Source organism: Salmo salar, chromosome 03, assembly GCF_965601325.2.
Source record: "Salmo salar chromosome 03, fSalSal1, whole genome shotgun sequence".
Classification (NCBI taxonomy): domain Eukaryota; kingdom Metazoa; phylum Chordata; class Actinopteri; order Salmoniformes; family Salmonidae; genus Salmo; species Salmo salar.
The window spans coordinates 84636699-84655425 of NC_138293.1; the positions used below are offsets into that span (position 1 = coordinate 84636699).

General features: G+C 42.0%; 1 protein-coding gene across 3 annotated transcripts; it reads left to right on the plus strand.

The window, feature by feature from the left end:
- Positions 1 to 1382: 1382 nt before the first annotated feature.
- Positions 1383 to 17654, plus strand: LOC106606540 (lipopolysaccharide-induced tumor necrosis factor-alpha factor homolog). 3 transcript variants are annotated; one of them, XM_014202815.3, is made up of 5 exons: positions 1383 to 1530; positions 10165 to 10361; positions 11959 to 12027; positions 16050 to 16194; positions 16362 to 17654. In XM_014202815.3, exons 2-5 carry the CDS (start codon positions 10181 to 10183, stop codon positions 16465 to 16467), a joined length of 501 nt encoding a protein of 166 aa, XP_014058290.1. In that variant the 5' UTR covers positions 1383 to 1530; positions 10165 to 10180; the 3' UTR covers positions 16468 to 17654. The 3 variants fall into 3 exon arrangements, with proteins under 3 accessions (XP_014058290.1, XP_014058287.1, XP_082828958.1); XM_014202812.3 differs by lacking the exon at positions 1383 to 1530 and adding an exon at positions 1625 to 1737; XM_082972832.1 differs by lacking the exon at positions 1383 to 1530 and adding an exon at positions 1675 to 1737 and having other exon boundaries at positions 10150 to 10361.
- Positions 17655 to 18727: the final 1073 nt, after the last annotated feature.

An 18727-nucleotide genomic window follows, 5' to 3' on the forward strand; every position in this document is an offset into this window, starting at 1 on the left:
TGCTCTTAAATAATAACTTCATCATATAGCCATGATATATGGCTGGCTGGCTAGAGGCTTGTGTGGATATTTTAGTATATGGTGGTTAGCTAGAGTCTAGACTACCTGTGTTCAGTGCTTCGTCTGTACCAGAACGCATAAAAAAATCTCCTTTATAATAAAGCATTGCATGCATATCAGTGCATTTGCATAGTGGCATAGAGCTGTACAGTAGAGGCGCTTACAGAAGTTGCACACATGGGGAACATTTTTATTAGCATAGGGTCCGGGAAAAAATGGGCCTTTTTATAAATGCATTTCATGCAATTATACGTCCTTTTATATGACTGGAGGCTGGCAAAATCTTTTTTACAGCACAAATGATGGAAATGACAGGCTACTTTGACACTGACAAACTGAGAATCTAAGTTCAATAAAAACAACCTTGTCTTGAATCAATCAATAGCTCAGGCCTCGGTCTGTGAAGACACACATATGAGGAGGGAATTATAGTCCTAAAAAAGCTTTCCAGTTTCACTGACTCAGATGCTCAGATCACTCTCCGGCGATGGCAGATGAGCTCATGCCAAAAGCATATCTCTCCTGTCCACAGCTAGGCTATGAGAGAGAGCGAGAGAGAGAGCGAGAGAGAGAGAGAGAGAGAGAGAGAGAGAGAGAGAGAGAGAGAGAGAGAGAGAGAGAGAGAGAGAGAGAGAGAGAGAGAGAGAAAAAAAAAATACTCACCATCCAGGAACTTCAAAGTTACAACAGGTTGTGGAAATACTCATTTGTTTCTAAAATATGTCCAATATTTCTCAGACCTCTCACAGTAAATTAATTGGCTATTGATCGGCTGTTTTCTTGATATTTCCACTCCTTACGGTAAGATTTTTTTCCCTATTGACTAAAATAGGTGGTGCATTTTTATAACTATTTCATAAAAACTATTAATGAATAATGAACTGTATTATAATTTTATCATCCACCCTTTATGTAAGGATGACAATCCTTTAAATTGTTGATATTTCCATCCATTCTTACTATTATGTCATATAGACTATAGTCCATGATATTTCATGCCCAGTGTTAACTGTAGGATTAAGCTGTGAGCCCACTGCACCCTTTGTAAATAGCACCCTAAACAATGCATGCGTTTGTGTGTGACCACTGAATGGTTGAGGTCAGGCATCATGAGTTTGTGATGGGCGGGGATTCTCCTGAAAGCTAATGACGGAACATTCAGCCCAAACTGCTTCGAAATACAATAAATTTTTATGAATGTCTTTCTCTCTCTCTCTCACTCTCCTGTTTCCATTTCTCTCTCTCAATCTCTCTCTCTCCCTCCCATCGTGCCCTCCCTCTCCCTCTCTTTCCCTCTCTCTCCCTCTCTTTCTCTTTCACTGAAACTTTATTGGAGCAGGTTCTTTTGTTTGCTAGTTCTAATGGAACTCTTTCATTCCTTCAGCCTCCAGTGGTATTTCAACACTTTCCTTTGATTGCAACCGCTTGAACAGCATCACAAAACACAGAAGATCCCAATGCTAACGTAAGGTAAGAGTTTCAACAGTTAAACAATTTCCTGTAATATCAGAAACTGTAGGAGGTCTTGGGAAAGCTTGCTTTTCCTCCTCCCTCTCATACTCTCCTCCCACCACTTATTCTTCGCTCTCAAGCCAAAGGTACCTCAGTCTTTCTTTTCTCCCAGGACCGGATAGTTCCACGCCCTCAGTCCAGTCGTTCACACCAGGAATCCTTCAGGTATTTGGGCCAGGGATTAGAGATTCTCCCCTTAGGAGAAAATGGACTGGGGGGGGGGGGGGGGGGGGGGTATTATGCTCTGCAGCATGCGACACCGTTCAGGTCACTGTCGTCTTGGTTATTTGACGCGTGAAATTGTCTTATTTGATTTAAAAAATAGTGTTATTTGACATGTTCATTTTGACACACAAGACCGGAATGGCCTTTCATACTGTAGTAGAGGTTTGGGGTTAAGAACTAGCCTAAAGCCTGGGATACAGTCACTTGTAAATGTTTATCTACTAATTCATCTGGTATGGACCGTACACATGTAGGATCTTAATTTGATCACCCTCTTGCTGGAGAACTTAAACGTTTGTAATTTCCACTTTGAAAAGTATCAACCCCTACAAAACGTCCATTAATTATAATCCACATAATAGTTCACATTTCCTGTTGCTGCAGGATATTTTTCCTGCTGTAGCAAACTGGCTCAAATTAAGATCCAACATCTGTATTATATCCTGATTTCTACAGCAGTATTTGTGTTATAGGAGAGATTTATGTTGGTCTGTCCTCTGTTAAATAGTATTTTTATGAGAAGAGAGCAGAAGCTGTTAAAATGACTGTGTTGAAAGGGAGTGTCTGTCATCTACAGTTAGTCGTGAGGAAATCCTTATTAGGGTGTGGCACTACTTGTGTACTTAAATTGTTGATGTGAGTTCATGAAAACATGATGAGATAGCACAGAGCTGGAGGAAATTGACTGGCCGTATTTACTCTGAGTAGGCGCCAACACAGGGTAGAGTTCACAGGAGGTTGGTGGCACCTTAATTGGGGAGGATGTCTTGTGGTAATGGATGGAGCGGAATGAGTTTAATGGTATAAAAAAAAACATCAAACACAAGGTTTCCATGTGTTGGATTCCATTCTATTCACTCCGTTGCAGACATTATTATGAGCCGTCCTCCCGTCAGCAGCCTCCACTGGTAGAGTTTAAACACTGACACACAACCTCATACACACTGTATGTTTACTGTACAGACTCACAACTTAATATAGCTTGAATATACAGTTACAGTACGCAATTTCATACTATAGAAAAACAACCATACTAACAGCTTTACTGTACAATACAGATACACTACTTCAGAATGCAGATGTATTATTCACTACAAGAACAGATGCACTACTTCATCCATGTCCAAGTACACCATTTAGATAATGTGAAAGCTTTAGTGGGCTATCCAGAGGCTTTATCAAATCAATAAGAGGAGAGATAGAGGGACATAGGGAGGGAAACAGGGGGAGTCCACTGTCTCAAGGTAACGTTTACAACATTACTCCTTCTTAATGGGTTTATACAGCAGCCAGATAACATATAGCTAGCCTAAATTTCCAAGCTTACTTATTGCCGAGTGATGAACGAGACGTGGGAGTATTAACATATAGCAGGGTTTCTTTTATCCTGGTTCTGGGGACCAACAGAGGTGCACATATTTGTTCTTGCCCATCACTAACACCACCTGATTCAGCCAGTAAAAATGCTTGATATTAAGTTGATTTGTTTAAACAGGTGGGTTAGTAATGGCCTTATAGTAGTACAGAGTAGTACAGACTAATGAGCAGTGGCGGTTCTAGCTTGTATGGCTCCCTGGGCGAACCCGACCTTCAGGGTAGCCAATGTGCGGGGGCACCGGTTAGTCGGGCTAATTAAGGTAGTATATACATGAATGTATAGTTTAAGTGACTATGCATATATGATAAAAAAGAGAGTAGCAGCAGCATAAAAGAGGGGTTGGGGGGAACACAATGCAAATAGTCCGGGTAGTCATTTGATTGATTACCTGTTCAGGAGTCTAATGGCTTGGGGGTAAAAATTGTTGAGAAGCCTTTTGGTCCTAGACTGGCGCTCCGGTACCGCTTGCCATGCGGTAGTAGAGAGAACAGTGTATGACTGGGGTGGCTGGGGTCTTTGACAATTTTTAGGGCCTTCCTCTGACACCGCCTGGTGTAAAGGTCCTGGATGGCAGGCAGCTTAGCCCTAGTGATGTACTGGGCCTTACGCACTAGTTGCCGTACCAGGCAGTGATGCAACCAGTCAGGATGCTCTCGATGTTGCAGCTGTAGAACCTTTTGAGGATCTGAGGACCCATGCCAAATCTTTTGAGTTTCCTGAGGGGGAATATGGTTTGTCGTGCCCTCTTCACAGCTGTCTTGGTGTGTTTGGACCATTCTAATTTGTTGGTGATGTGGACACTAAGGAACATGAAGCTCTCAACCTGCTCCACTACAGCCCCGTCGATGAGAATGGGGGCATGCTCGGTCCTCCTTTTCCTGTAGTCCACAATCATCTCCTTAGTCTTGGTTACGTTGAGGGATAGGTTGTTATTCTGGCACCACCTGGCCAGGTCTCTGACCTCCTCCCTATAGGCTGTCTCATCGTTGTCGGTGATCAGGCCTATCACTGTTGTGTCGTCTGCAAACTTATTGATGGTGTTGGAGTCGTGCCTGGCCACACAGTCATGGGTGAACAGGGAGTACAGGGGGGGACTGAGCACGCACCCCTGAGGGGCTCCAGTGTTGACCCTCACCACCTGGGGGCGGCCCGTCAGGAAGTTCAGGATCCAGTTGCAGAGGGAGGTGTTTAGTCCCAGGATCCTTAGCTTAGTAATAAGCTTTGAGGGTACTATGGTGTTGAACACTGAGCTGTAGTCGATGAATAGCATTCTCACGTAGGTGTTCCTTTTGTCCAGATGAGAAAGGGCATGGTGAAGTGCAACAGAGATTGCATCATCTGTGGATCTGTTGGGTGGTATGCAAATTGGAGTGGGTCTATGGTTTCTGTGATTATGGTGTTGATGTGAGGAATTACCAGCCTTTCAATGCACTTCATGGCTACGGACATGAATGCTACGGGTCTGTAGTCATTTAGGCAAGTTGCCTTAGCGTCCTTGGGCACAGGGACCATGGTGGTCTCCTTGAAACATGTTGGTATTACAGACTCAATCAGGGACATATTGAAAATGTCAGTGAAGACACCTGCCAGTTGGTCAGCACATGCTCGGAGTACACGTCCTAGTAATCAGTTTGGCTCCGCGGCCTTGTGAATGTTGACCTGCTTAAAGGTCTTACTCACGACAGCTACGGAGAGCGTGATCACACAGTCGTCCGGAACAGCTGATGCTCTCATGCATGCCTCAGTGTTGCTTGCCTCGAAGCGAGCATAGAAGTGATTTAGCTCATCTGGTAGGCTCATGTCACTGCGCAGCTCGCAGCTGTGCTTCCCTTTGTAGTCTGTAATAGTTTGCAAGCCCTGCAACATTAGACGAGCATCGGAGCTGGTGTAGTATGATTCAATATTAGCCCTGTATTGGCACTTTGCCTGTTTGATGGTTCGTCTGAGGGCATGGCAGGATTTCTTATACGCTTCTTGTTAGAGTCCCGCGCCTTGAAAGCGGCAGCTCTACCGTTTAGCTCAGTGCGAATGTTGCCTGTAATCCATGGATTCTGGTTGGGGTATGTACGTACGGTCACTGTGGGGATGACGTCCTTGATGCACTTATTGATAAACCCAGTGACTGATGTGGTGTACTCCTCAATGCCATTGGATGAATTCCGGAACATGTTCCAGTCTGTGATAGCAAAATAGTCCTATAGTTTAGCATCTGCTTCATCTGACCACTTTTTATAGACCAAGTCACTGGTGCTTCCTGCTTGATTTTTGCTTGTAAGCAGGAATCGGGAGGATAGAATTGTGGTCAGATTTACCAAATGGAGGGCGAGGGAGAGCTTTGTACTCGTCTCTGTGTGTGGAGTACATGTGAGTTACATAGAGTTATTTTCCCTCTGGTTGTGCATTTAACATGTTGATAGAAATTAGGTAAAACTGATTTAAGTTTGCCTGCATTAAAGTCCACGGCCACCAGGAGCGCTGCCTCTGGGTGAGTGGTTTCCTGTTTGCTTATTTCCTTATACAGTTAACTGAGTGCGGTCTTAGTGCCGGCATCTGTCTGTGGTGGTAAATAAACAGCCACGAAAAGTATAGATGAAAACTCTCTTGGCAAATATTGTTTTACCGGAGTGTGCTATTCTATCTAGCCGGTGCAACGTATATCCCGCTAGCTGAATATCCATGTCATCATTCAGCCACGATTCCATGAATCATAAGATGATACCGTTTTTGATGTCCCGTTGGTAGGATATTCATGATCGTACCTCATCTAATTTATCGTCCAATGATTGTACGTTGGCAAGTAATATTGACGGTAACGGAAGCTTGCCCACTTCTGCGGATCCTTACAAGGCACCCTGCTCTGTGTCCTCTGTACCTGCATCTCTTTCTCTTGCCAATAACGGGGATGTTGACCGTGTCGGGTGTTCGAAGTATGTCCTCTGCGTCCTGCTTGTTGAAGAAAAAAATATTTGTCTAATCCGAGGTGAGTGATCGCTGTCCTGATATCCAGAAGCTATTTTTTGCATTAAGATACGGTGGCAGAACATTATATACAAAATAAGTTACAAATAACGCAAAAAACCCCCACCTAATAGCACAATTGATTAGGTGCCTGTAAAACTGCTGGCATTTCTTCCGGTGCCATTTTTTAGATGAGGAACAATGGTCGCTACTGTTTCTCTCCATGCTTGAGTTGAGGTTAAGTCTCTTCTGGGATCCCCTTAACAACCACAATGTGTTATTGTCTGAAGTGTTTCATTGGTTAGACCAGATAATAGGGATCCAGCTCACATTTCAGTTCCACAATTCAAGAACCCCAGTCTAGAAAAGTACAAGATAAGTTATTGTGAAATCATTGACTTTTAACACCACTCAACAACTCCCTAAGACTGTGTTAGTCCACTGAACTAAAGCCTGGGCTTCAAAGACAGATGGTCATAGGATAGTCACACACTGTTGAGAGATGAGGAAAAACATAATAGTTTTCCACTTCCTCCTTAGTATTCTACAGCAATTGACCCCATTGTTTCACATTCACTTTTTCTTTTAATAAAAATTATAGAATAAGAGTGTGTAGGAGTAGCTATAGGTAAACAAACGCATGCTTTTTGTGAGAAGTTGTCATGGCAACCAGCGGGAGGCGTGGTAGGAAGAAAAAGGAGATGGAAATAAGTAGGGTAGGTATAGAAACTCTGACCAGGTGCTTAATATAACATAATACAACATAATAATATAATGCTTATCCTTCACCGTACGGATGGTGCCAGGTTTCCTCCAGACGTGATGCTTGGCATTCAGGCCAAAGAGTTCAATCTTGGTTTCATCAGAACAGAGAATCTTGTTTCTCATGGTCTGATAGCCTTTAGGTGCTTTTTGGCAAACCCAAAGTGGGCTGTCATGATCCTTTTGCTGAGGAGGGGCTTACGTCTGGCAACTATACGATAAAGGTGTGCTGCAGTGCTGCAGAGATGATTGTCCTTCTGGATGTTTCTCCCATCTCCACAGAGGAACTCTGGAGCTCTGTCAGAGTGACCATGGGGTTCTTTGTCACCTCCCTGACCAAGGCCCTTCTCCCTCGATTGCTCAGTTTGGCCGGGTTGCCAGTTCTAGGAGGAGTCTTGGTGGTTCCAAACTTCTTCCATTTAAGAATGATGGGGCCACTGTGTTCTTGGGGACCTTCAAGGCTGCAGAACATTTTTGGTACCCTTCCGCAGATCTGTGCCTCGACAAGCCATGAATTCCTTCGAATTCATGGCTTGGTTTTTGCTCTGACATGCAATATCAACTGTGGGACCTTATATAGACAGGTGTGTGCCTTTCCAAATCATTTCCAATCAATTGAATTTACCACAGGTGGACTCTAATCAAGTTGTAGAAACATCTCAAGAATGATCAATGGAAACAGGATGCACCTGAGCTCAATTTCGAGTCTCATAGCAAAGGGTCTGAATACCTATGTAAATAAGTTATTTCAGTTTTTTATTTTTAATAAATGTGCAAACATAAAAAAAACTGTTTTCGCTTTGTCATTATGGGTTGTTGTGCGTAGATTGCTGAGGAATAAGACTGTAAAGTAACAAAATGTTGAAAAAGTCAAGGGGTCTGAATAGTTTCAGAAGGCAATATATGCTGCAGAGCTGTCTGACTTCAATCATTTTACTCGTTTGTCAAAGTAGGTAAGGTATACTTTTTTTCACAAACTATCTCTGTCCCTGTCGTTGTGTTGTGTACATTCCTCATTGATGTGGTTTGTGTGCATCGAACCTAACTTAGCAGGCTTAAAAATGTATCCGTCCAGAGATCTGTATACAATGACGATGCCCTAACAATGAGAGTATTTTTCCCAAAGGCAGTAAGGCAGGTGAAAAGTTTAGGTCCAATATAAGCCCATAGAAACGCACTTGGCTTATTTTTGACAGATTTTGGCGAGAGTGAAACCTCTTGCTTCGTCTCTTCCTCTCTGATCTGTCTTTGAGCTAAAAAACAAATGCCACAATGGATTATGATCATTGCAGTTAATTACCACATTTCTGTACTGAATTACTTTGAATATTTGCTTAATAAAAACTCCCTTCAGCCCAGCATCCCACATGGTGCTTACCTTGATTTCTTCAGATTTCAGCGGTCATTACTACTATGGTCCTTTCTGAACTTTGTGAGGCATGTCACTTCACCCATCTTCGCATAGCCCACCATATGCACTGTTTCTTAACAACCACAACTGGATGGATCCAGAAAGAATTACTGTGGGAATAAATATCACTGAATGACAAAATGATTTGAATAAAAGTAGGCTAATGCAATTGAAAGCATCAAATTGTTGCTTACTGAAACTCCCAAAGTCATCCAATTGTTATAATCCATTTTATTGAAGCAATAGCCTACTGCGTGTGGTCAACAACTTCAGTGCTGTTTCGGGCTGCTTTGAGACAAGAGTGGGGACTGGTCTTAATAATTCAATTAATGTCTGATTGTTTTCTTTTCACTTAGTCTCCGTTTGGAAATTGATTATAGGCTACAGTTAGGAAATGTTAGCTACGTTGAGGTGAGTGCTGCTCATGATCATCTTGTCAAGTTGGCTCATTTATTGCCCTTGATCAGAACATTTTGCCAACGTGCTAATGTAGCTTAACAAATAGATTATTTTGCTCTTCAGTCACTTAGTAGCCTAAGCCTACTACTGACAAAAACCTGTGACTTGTCTTAATCAATGTGATTTTGTTTCACTGAATCTCTGTGTGTATATTTGGTTAATTCTCTGGCTGGGCAAATAAGTGGAGGTGGTATAGCTCATCAATTCGTTTTCTCATCTATCTGCTCTCTAATTACTTGTTACTTTTATTTCTTATTCTTATCCGTATTTTTTTTAAACTGCATTGTTGGTTAGGGGCTCGTAAGTAAGCATTCCACTGTAAGGTCTGTTGTATTCGGCGCATGTGACTAATACAATTTTATTAAATTTTATTTGATTATCACTGATCAGAACCATTTAGCATGCAGTAATGTAGCCTAAATCAAGTGCATTATTTTGCTCGATCACGTATAGACAACTCCAAAAACCTGCAGAGGTTGAAAAAGAGATGAAACGTGGATATATGACAGCGTTTCCACACTTTCCCGTGATGCAAGCTGTGTGGGAAAAATACTATTTGTATTTTATTCCGTTATAGTCCATTATATAGTTAGCCTACCATAACATATATATTTGTTGACAACAAACAAAATAACTATTGATTTAATAATGTAGCCTATAGGCTCAAAATATGCAATTTTGTTCTTCGAAAATTCCTTTTAGTCTTATAATGTTTCATAGGACTTCTAAAAAACATTGCCAGATGTATTTTGATTTTCTTTTTACCCCTTTCTCCCTGATTTTGTGGTATCCAATTGGTAGTTACAGTCTTGTCTCATTGCTGCAACTCTCGTACAGACTCGGGAGAGGCGAAGGTCAAGAGCCGTGCGTCCTCCGAAACACAACCCAACCAAACCGCACTACTTCTTGACACAATGCCCACTTAATCTGGAAGCCAGACGCACCAATGTGTTGGAAGAAACACCGTACACCTGGCAACCATGTCAGTGTGCACTGCGCCCGGCCTGCCACCGGAGTCGATAGTGCGCAATGGGACAAGGACATCCCTGCCAGCCAAACCCTCCCCTAACCCGGACAATGCTGGGCCAATTGTGTGCCACCTCATGGGTCTCCCGGTCGAGGCCAGCTGCGACAGAGCCTGGACTCAAACCCAGAATCTCTAGTGGCACAGCTAGCACTGCGATGCAGTGCCTTAGACCATTGCGCCACTCAGGAGGCCCAATGAGATTTTTTTTTTTACAGGCAACATACCATAAAGTCTTTCTGTAGGGTGTCAGTGTTTTTTTACTATTCATGTCTTTGTTTTATTGTGGACCCCAGGAAGAGTAGCTGATGCTTCTGCAAAAGCTAATGGGGATACAAATAAATAAACACAACACAACAGTTTCCCTCATTGCAGGTAGAGATCAGTCGAGATGGAGAAAGGTTATCCCGGGGATGGTACTTCCGCCCCTTACCCAGGACCTCCCGTGAACTTTGGGGGGATAGCCACGGGCCAGGGCCCCCAGCCAGGCTTGTACCCCCAGCCCCCAGGGGGATACCCTGCCTCCCCTGGTCCTCCACAACCAGGGTTCCAGCCTGGTCCCTACCAGGGAGGTGAGTGTCTACTGGTTCATATTGTACTTCAGAAGGCTGGAATTACTGCATATTGTGCATGTGAGAACCAAGCATTTTCGCAAATGAGTTTTTGCAACAAAAAATACCTCTAGCTTAGAATGTTTGTTTCCATATTTTTTTATTTTTCTGCCTAATCAACTACATCTTAGAGATGACAGGACACACAACAAACCCTATTAAAAGACACATTTGGGTCTATGGAGATTAATTGAAAGTTCTCTGCCCCTTGTGGCAACTACTGTAGATATGATACAATCAGCCCAAGCCAAGTAAGAACACACAACAACAACAAATAGCTTGATTGGCGGTTTTCTGTATGTTTGTCTCTCCTGCTCTTTGGCTACACTGGTGGAGAATGGAGACATTGGAAAGTATCCTATTCCTTCAGTTCTCCCAAACCATTCAAGCACATATAAAGTATGAACATACTGTTTAAAAAGTAATCTTCTGTCACACCCTGACCTTAGAGTTTGTTTTATTCTCTATTTGGTTAGGTCAGGGTGTGACTTGGGTGGGCAAATCTATGTTTATATTTCTTTGTTGGCCTAGTATGGTTCCCAATCAGAGGCAGCTGTTTATCGTTGTCTCTGATTGGGGATCATACTTAGGCAGCCCTTTTTCCCACCTGAGATTGTGGGATCTTGTTTTTGCATTGTGCTGTCTAGCCCTGCAGAACGTTACGTTCGGTGTTGTGTTTTGTTGGTGTTCATCTAATAAAGAAAGATGTACACTTACCACGCTGCACCTTGGTCTCCTCACTCAAATGACGGGCGTAACATCTTCAGTGTTCTTTCCCCTCCTTTGAATTATATTGATTGTGTTTTGGATTACAGCACAGAAAACACTTACCTCCTTCAAGTACTATTTTGCAACACCACTTTGGAAACACTCCCCTCAATAATAATAATGTGTGGCGCAAGATTTGTGCGGAAAAACACTCAAACACCTACGCACACAATAAACCTTGACCATTATATGTAACTATGCACATTCTAGTAATTTATCACAGTACATGCTCTTATCTAGACATATGTAAACAAGCTCATATCAAGCGAAGAACAATCATACAGTCAATGGTGGAAATGGGGTGGAACCCATTGGAACTGGAAATGGGGTGGAACCCATTGGAACTGGTAATGGGGTGGAACCCATTGGAACTGGTAATGGGGTGGAACCCATTGGAACTGGAAATGAATTTCGCTGGGAGTGAATTTTGTTGATGATATGGTGCAACTACATGAATCAGTTTGCCCAAAGACCCCCCTTTGTGGGTTAACCCAGTTAAAATGATAGTTCAGCAATGTTACATATTTAGACAATTTTTTTCCTTACCTTGAAAGGAGTCTGAGCAAGTAACCTTCAACAAAATACTGCTTTCGAGGTAAGAAAACAATATCTAAATAAAGGCAAACCATTATGTAAAACTGTAAAACTCCCTTTAATGTAAAACTCCCTTTAATCAAGTCCATTTCCACCACTAGATACAATCTTATTCCACAGTACGTGGTGGTATAATAACAACATGTTAATTGCATTGTGACCACATTGTGATTGGGATCTTACTCTCCTATTCAAGGTCCCCAAGCAGGTGTGTACCCACCTCCACCACAGTACACCTCTGGACCAGGTGGACCGGTGCCAGTCGGTGAGTTGATACTTCCACTTCCACCACACACACACACACACAGTGTTGTACAGCTAACCTTGTGGGTACACAAAATTCAGTCCCATTAAAAATCCTATTTTCCCTAACCTTAACCCTAACCCTAACTCTAACCCTAACCCTAACTCTAACTCTAACCCCTACCCTTACCCTAACCTTAACCCCAAAACCTAACCTTAACCCTAAACGTAACCCTAGCTCTTAACCCTGACCCTAAAACTAACCCTAGCTCCTGACCCTAAACCTAATTCTTACCCTAACACTAATTCTAACATTAACCCTAAACCCCCTAGAAATAGCATTTGACCTTGTTGGAACTAACAAAATATCCCCAGTTGGTCACATTTTGATTTGTTTACTATACTTGTGGGGACTACACACACACACACACACACACGCACGCACACACACATAATCAAAGGTTAATTGGGGTCAATGCGAGCTAAATAAGGAACTTACTCGAAGAGTAACCCAAATGCATGACATGACTCGTTTCAACACAACTTGTGACCTCAACTTGTGACCTGAGTAGAATTATTGCCCCGGAATTGACCCAAACTGCCCCCTACAACACTAGCTGGACATAGTTCAGACTGAAACAGTATCGTTTTGTCCGGTTGCCCGACACAGCGCATTCATATGAAAATGTGAACATATTCAGTCTCTCTGTGTGGGCAGTCTGAGCAGTGCCTGCTTGTACAGGAAGGTCCTGGACAGGAGAGGTGGGCGGGAACAGGAATTCATGGAAAGAATTGAACATAGCATTTTCCAGAATGAGAAAGGAAAGGGAAATACCAAAAACAAACTCACAGAATATCTATGAACTGTGTCCAAAGCTGCTCTGAGAAAACAGGGGATATGAAGTTACATAATGTCTCAGTCAGAGCTACTCCAGGAAACCAGGGGATATGAAGTTACATAATGGCTCAGTCAGAGCTACTCCAGGAAACCAGGGGATTTGAAGTTACATAATGTCTCAGTCAGAGCTACTCCAGGAAACCAGGGGATATGAAGTTACATAATGTCTCAGTCAGAGCTACTCCAGGAAACCAGGGTTTTTGAAGTTACATAATGGCTCAGTCAGAGCTACTCCAGGAAACCAGGGGATATGAAGTTACATAATGGCTCAGTCAGAGCTGCTCTGGGAAACCAGGGGATATGAAGTTACAGAATGCAAAGTTCAGAAAGCAAAATCTGTGCATACATTCATAAGATAACCAGTTAATGTTTCCATCCGTGTTTTGGATGAGGCTTTTCCTCTCTGACTGATTCTCTTTGGGCTAGCATAAGGAAGTGCAATTCAACTGTGTTTGTGTGTGTGCACGTCACGTGCACGTGCGCATGTGTGTAGAAAGTTTATAAAGCGCAGTTGTACTCAGCAGACCACCAGGTGTCAGCATTGACTTTCACATATTTATTTCTGTCTTTCTAGATAAAGGAAATTAAGTTGTATTCATGATCCACTAAATAGTTCCTTTTACATTACACTCTTCAATTACGCTACAATCTGTGTCACATCGGTGCCACCTTCAAAGTTGTAAAGAAGGATGGACGGAAAGTGAGAGATAGACAAATGACATGGGAAGAGGCAAGAAAAGAAAGATGGACAGAAGAAGAAAAACATAAAAGATTGGGAAATGTTCTGAAAAATAATAAGGAAAAAATGGAACTTGGTTATCTTGACTCTCCTCAGTGACCTATGTAATAATGTCTCCTAACATTGTCTCTCTCCTCAGTGACCTATGTAATAATGTCTCCTAACATTGTCTCTCTCCTCAGTGACCTATGTAATAATGTCTCCTAACATTGTCTCTCTCCTCAGTGACCTATGTAATAATGTCTCCTAACATTGTCTCTCTCCTCAGTGACCTATGTAATAATGTCTCCTAACATTGTCTCTCTCCTCAGTGACCCATGTAATAATGTCTCCTAACATTGTCTCTCTCCTCAGTGACCTATGTAATAATGTCTCCTAACATTGTCTCTCTGTCACGACTTCGGCTCCTCTCCTTGTTCGGGCGGCGTTCGGCGGTCGACGTCACCGGCTTTCTAGCCACCGCCGATCCACTTTTCATTTTCCATTTGTTCTGTCTTTGTCTTATCACACCTGGCTTCACTCACAAATCACTTGTTTATTATTTAACCCTCTGTTCCCCATGTTGTATTTGTGAGTGATTGTTATTTGTTACGTGGATTATTTGTCAGGCGTTGCACTTTTGTTTTAGACGGTGTTTTTGGCACTTGTATGTGTTATGTGCTGTATTTTGGTAACCGGTATTAAAACCTGTCTGGGCCAGTGGGACACTTGCGTCCCACCCTAATCAACAGCCAGTGGAATCGCGTCGCGCGAAATGCAAAACCTCATAAATGCTATAACTTCAATTTCTCAAACATATGACTATTTTACACCGTTTTATAGATACACCTCTCCTGAATCGAACCACGTTGTCCGATTTCAAAAAGGCTTTACAGCAAAAGAAAAACATTAGATTATGTTAGGAGAGAACCCAGCCAGAAATAATCACACACCCATTTTCAAAGCAACTAGCATGCATCACAAATACCCAAAACACAGCTAAATGCAGCACTAACCTTTGACAATCTTCATCAGATGACAATCTTAGGACATCATGTTACACAATACATGCATCATGCATGCGTGACATTCAGAAAATCTTTTCCCTCAAATGCTTCCGATAAATCAGCGCTACAATTTACAAAATTACTATTCGAAAACATTGTTAAAATGTAATATTGTCATTCAAAGACTTATAGATTAACATGTCTTGAATGCCACTGCTTTGCCAGATTTAAAAATAACTTTACTGGGAAATCACACTTTGCAATAAACTACGTGGTATACCCAGCAAAATAGGCTAGGCTGTACATGTTGGAGCCATCTTGGAATGATCAACCATCAAAAATACTATTGTAAATAAAACCTTACCTTTGATTATCTTTATCAGAAAGCACTTCCAGAAATCCCAGGTCCATAACAAATGTAGTTTTGTTCGAAAAAGTTAATCATTTATGTCCCAATTGTTAGCGCGCTCCGAAGGCTATTGAAAATGTACCGTGCTGAGTAGGACCTGTCGTCACGAATGTACAATTTTTTTAAATTTAAATTCGTTCAAACATGTCAAACGTTGTATAACATAAATCTTTCGGGCCTTTTTCAACCAGAGCTTCAGTAATATTCCATGGGGACGTTTGCATTGTCTTTCAAAACGTTTCGAAAGGGGAGGGTAGCCATGGGCGGCGGCGTCATAATGGTAAATGGCCCTCCACCTGTGACCACTTTCCACAGCCTCTCTTTCAGTCAGTTTTGATAGTAGGAGACTCAAACCACTTTGTAAAGACTGGGGACATCTAGTGGAAGCCTTAGGAAGTGCTAAATGATTCATAACCCCCTGTGTGTTTCAATGGCAAATGTTTGAAGTGATATCCACACATCAGATTTCAGTTTCCTGTCAGGATTTGTCTCAGGGTTTTGACTGCCATATGAGTTCTATTATACTCACAGACACCATTCAAACAGTTTTAGAAACTTTAGGGTGTTTTCTATCCAAATCAAACAATTATATGCATATTCTAGTTACTGGGCAGGAGTAGTAACCAGATTAAATCGGGTACGTTTTTTATCCGGCCGTGCAAATACTGCCCCCTATCCCCAACAGGTTTTAAAGTCTCTTCTCAGTGACCTATGTAATAATGTCTTCTAACATTGTCTCTCTCTCTCCTCAGTGACCATGTAATAATGCCTCCTAACAATGTCTCTCTCTCTCCTCAGTGACCCATGTAATAATGTCTCCTAACCTTGTGTGTCCTTCTCTCTCTCTCTCCTCAGTGACAAATGCAATAATGTCTCCTAACCTTGTCTCTCTCTCTTTCTCCTCAGTGACAAATGCAATAATGTCTCCTAACCTTGTGTCTCTCTCTCTTTCTCCTCAGTGACCCATGTAATAATGTCTCTTAAACTTGTGTGTCTCTCTCTCTCTCCTTAGTGACCCAGGTAATAATGACTCCTAGCCTGATGGAGGTCGGAGGTTCAGCCATGTGTCCCCACTGCCAGCAGCACGTGGTCACCAAGACAGAGACCAACCCTGGCCTGCTCACCTGGCTCATCTGTGGTGGCCTCTTCATTGTTGGGTGAGAGAAATCATTCTGTAATGCTATGCTATATGACCGACTGGGGTAGGAAACCACACAAGTGTTAGCCTCTCAACTAAAGCCTATAGGCATACCTTTAATTAGTGCATTATGGAATAGGGTACCATTTTGGACGGAGACAATTAATTCCACCGTTTACCCTCTAGGTGCTGGCCATGCTGCGCCATCCCGTTCTGTGTAGACTCATGTAAAGACGTGGATCACAGCTGTCCCAACTGCAACAAAATCATCTACGTCTACAAACGGATTTGATATTAATTTGACCTGACGTCACTGTACTAACTTTATCTGAAGGACTGGGACATGGCATTTGAATCAAATCAGCATTTGTGTAAATGTATGAGGTTCGTATTCACTAAGGTATGTGATGTTGGAAAATGTTTTACAACGAAGAATCAAAAACAAATATTTCTTATTTGTCACGTCCTGACCAGGTAAAAGGGTCATTTGCCATAGTAGAATGGTCAGGGCGTGGCAGGGGGGTTGTTTTGTGTGTTTTGGGGTTTGTTGGTTTCTAGGGGAATGTGTTCTAGTTTTCATTTTCTATGTTTCGTTTTCCAGGTTTGGCCGAGTATGGTTTCCAATCAGAGGCAGGTGTCTTTCGTTGTCTCTGATTGGAAGCCATACTTAGGCAGCCTGTTTTCCTTTGGGTTTTTTGGGTGGTTATTTTCCGTTTAGTTATTGTACCTGACGGAACTGTTTTGTCGTTTGGTTATTTTTGTTTAAGTGTTCTCTCTAAATAAATGAAGATGAGCACTATACACGCTGCGCCTTGGTCTGTTCAAAACGACGCTTGTGACATTATTGTACAAGTTCAGGTAGTCCCTCCCTTTTTCAGTCCATTTTCTCCCTTTTGGTGCCTAATGAATACAACCCAGGGGTAGCCAAAAGGGTTATGTCTATCCTGTATAGTCCCTGAGCAGGTGGTGAGCTTCCCTCAGCTCCACAAAATACTACATAATATATGCCATTTAGCAGACGCTTTTATCCATTTTTGTATGGGTTGCCCTAGCGGAAATTCAAACCCACAAGTGCCAAGCTCTATTAGGTTCCTGGCCAGACTTGACCCTTGTAGTGACTACCAAAGAGAATCCTGATACCAAAGACTGGTAGTAGCTGCGCTATAGCTGTTTCACTGTAGTTCTGTACTCGTCTGAAGTCCATGGAAGTAAAGGAACTTCTAAACCACTCTACTTCTTATTGTTATATTGAGATGTATCTATCACCATCATACTTCCTATTGTTATATTGTGATGTTTTTGTTATTACACTCTTGCAGTCGTTCCCTCACCGATCTCGTTCTCTTTTTTCCTCTGAACGTTCTACTACTCATTTGTCATGAAGGACCATTGTCAATAATTACAATGGATCTTATGGTTGTCTTTTCACATCCTGGCCTGTTGCTCTGTAAAGCTCTGATTAAAGTTGTCTGTATTGAAGAGATGACTCAGCATTTTTTATTATAAACAGATAGGAAGCCTGAGCAGACTGCCAACAGTTCTTTGTCATCCATAAACTGTGACTACTTCAAACCTCACTGGTTTCACAGCTACAGTGTTATAACTTTATCTCACCAGGGTTGCGTCCCAATTATCTCTCCTTTCTTCCAAAGTGTGTACTTGTTCACTTCTCTTCATGGATTTGAAAGGAAATTACTTGTTCATGGAAACTCTCTCTAGCCCATGGACACAACAGGAAGAAGGTGTGATTATTGGAACGCACCAATTCCTGTTAAACTCATTGTATAAATTTCCTGCAACAGTCCATCAACTTTCTGCAACTAACATTTAATCTGTCCAGACCAGTAGCACAATTCAGAAATGGTCCCTGTTGGGCTAGATAGAGGAAGTGGAGAAGCATTAAACTGAGACACAATTGTCTGATAAACTCGTGAAGAGCACTTATTCTAAGTGAGTTTTCAAGTTTCAATTCAATGACATACTTGATAATTGCTCCTGATAACTGAATGCTCCAGTTTAGTGCACACTCTCATGAAAGACAATTGTTCTTCAACAATTAGAAAGGGTCACACAGGGAATGAGGGAGAGATTAATACAGTACGTTAGATGTTTGTTTCTAGAAACTTCTAGAAACTGCACCTAAATGTAAATAGAACCGGCACCTATTCCTGTCAAGTCAAGCACTGGATTCAGTGAGCATAAAGGGTTGTATTCATTAGTACATTCTTGGAATAAAAGTTGTTATCTAGAACCTAACAGGGTTATTCGGCTGTCCACATAGGAGAATCCTTTGAAGAACCCTTATTGGTTCCATGTAAATCCCCTTTTGGTTCCAGGTAAAACCCTTTTGTGTTCCATGAAGAACCCTTTCCACAGTGGAAAAAGGCTCTAACTGAAACCAAAAAAGGTTTTACCTGGATCCCAAAATTATTCTCCTATGGGGACATCTGAAAACCCTTTTGGAACCCTTTTTTCCAAGAGTGTACACACCATAGCAAACCATAGCAAAATGTTTTTGAATAAAAATTTGAGTTTCCCATTTTGTTCCTAGT

Coding starts and splice junctions, on each gene's coding strand:
- LOC106606540 (XM_014202815.3), top strand. CDS start 10,181: ATGGAGAAAGGTTATCCCGGGGATGGTACTTCCGCCCCTTACCCAGGA. Junction 12,028..16,049: donor AGGTGGACCGGTGCCAGTCG/GTGAGTTGATAC, acceptor CTCTCTCCTTAG/TGACCCAGGTAATAATGACT. Junction 16,195..16,361: donor GGTGGCCTCTTCATTGTTGG/GTGAGAGAAATC, acceptor TTTACCCTCTAG/GTGCTGGCCATGCTGCGCCA.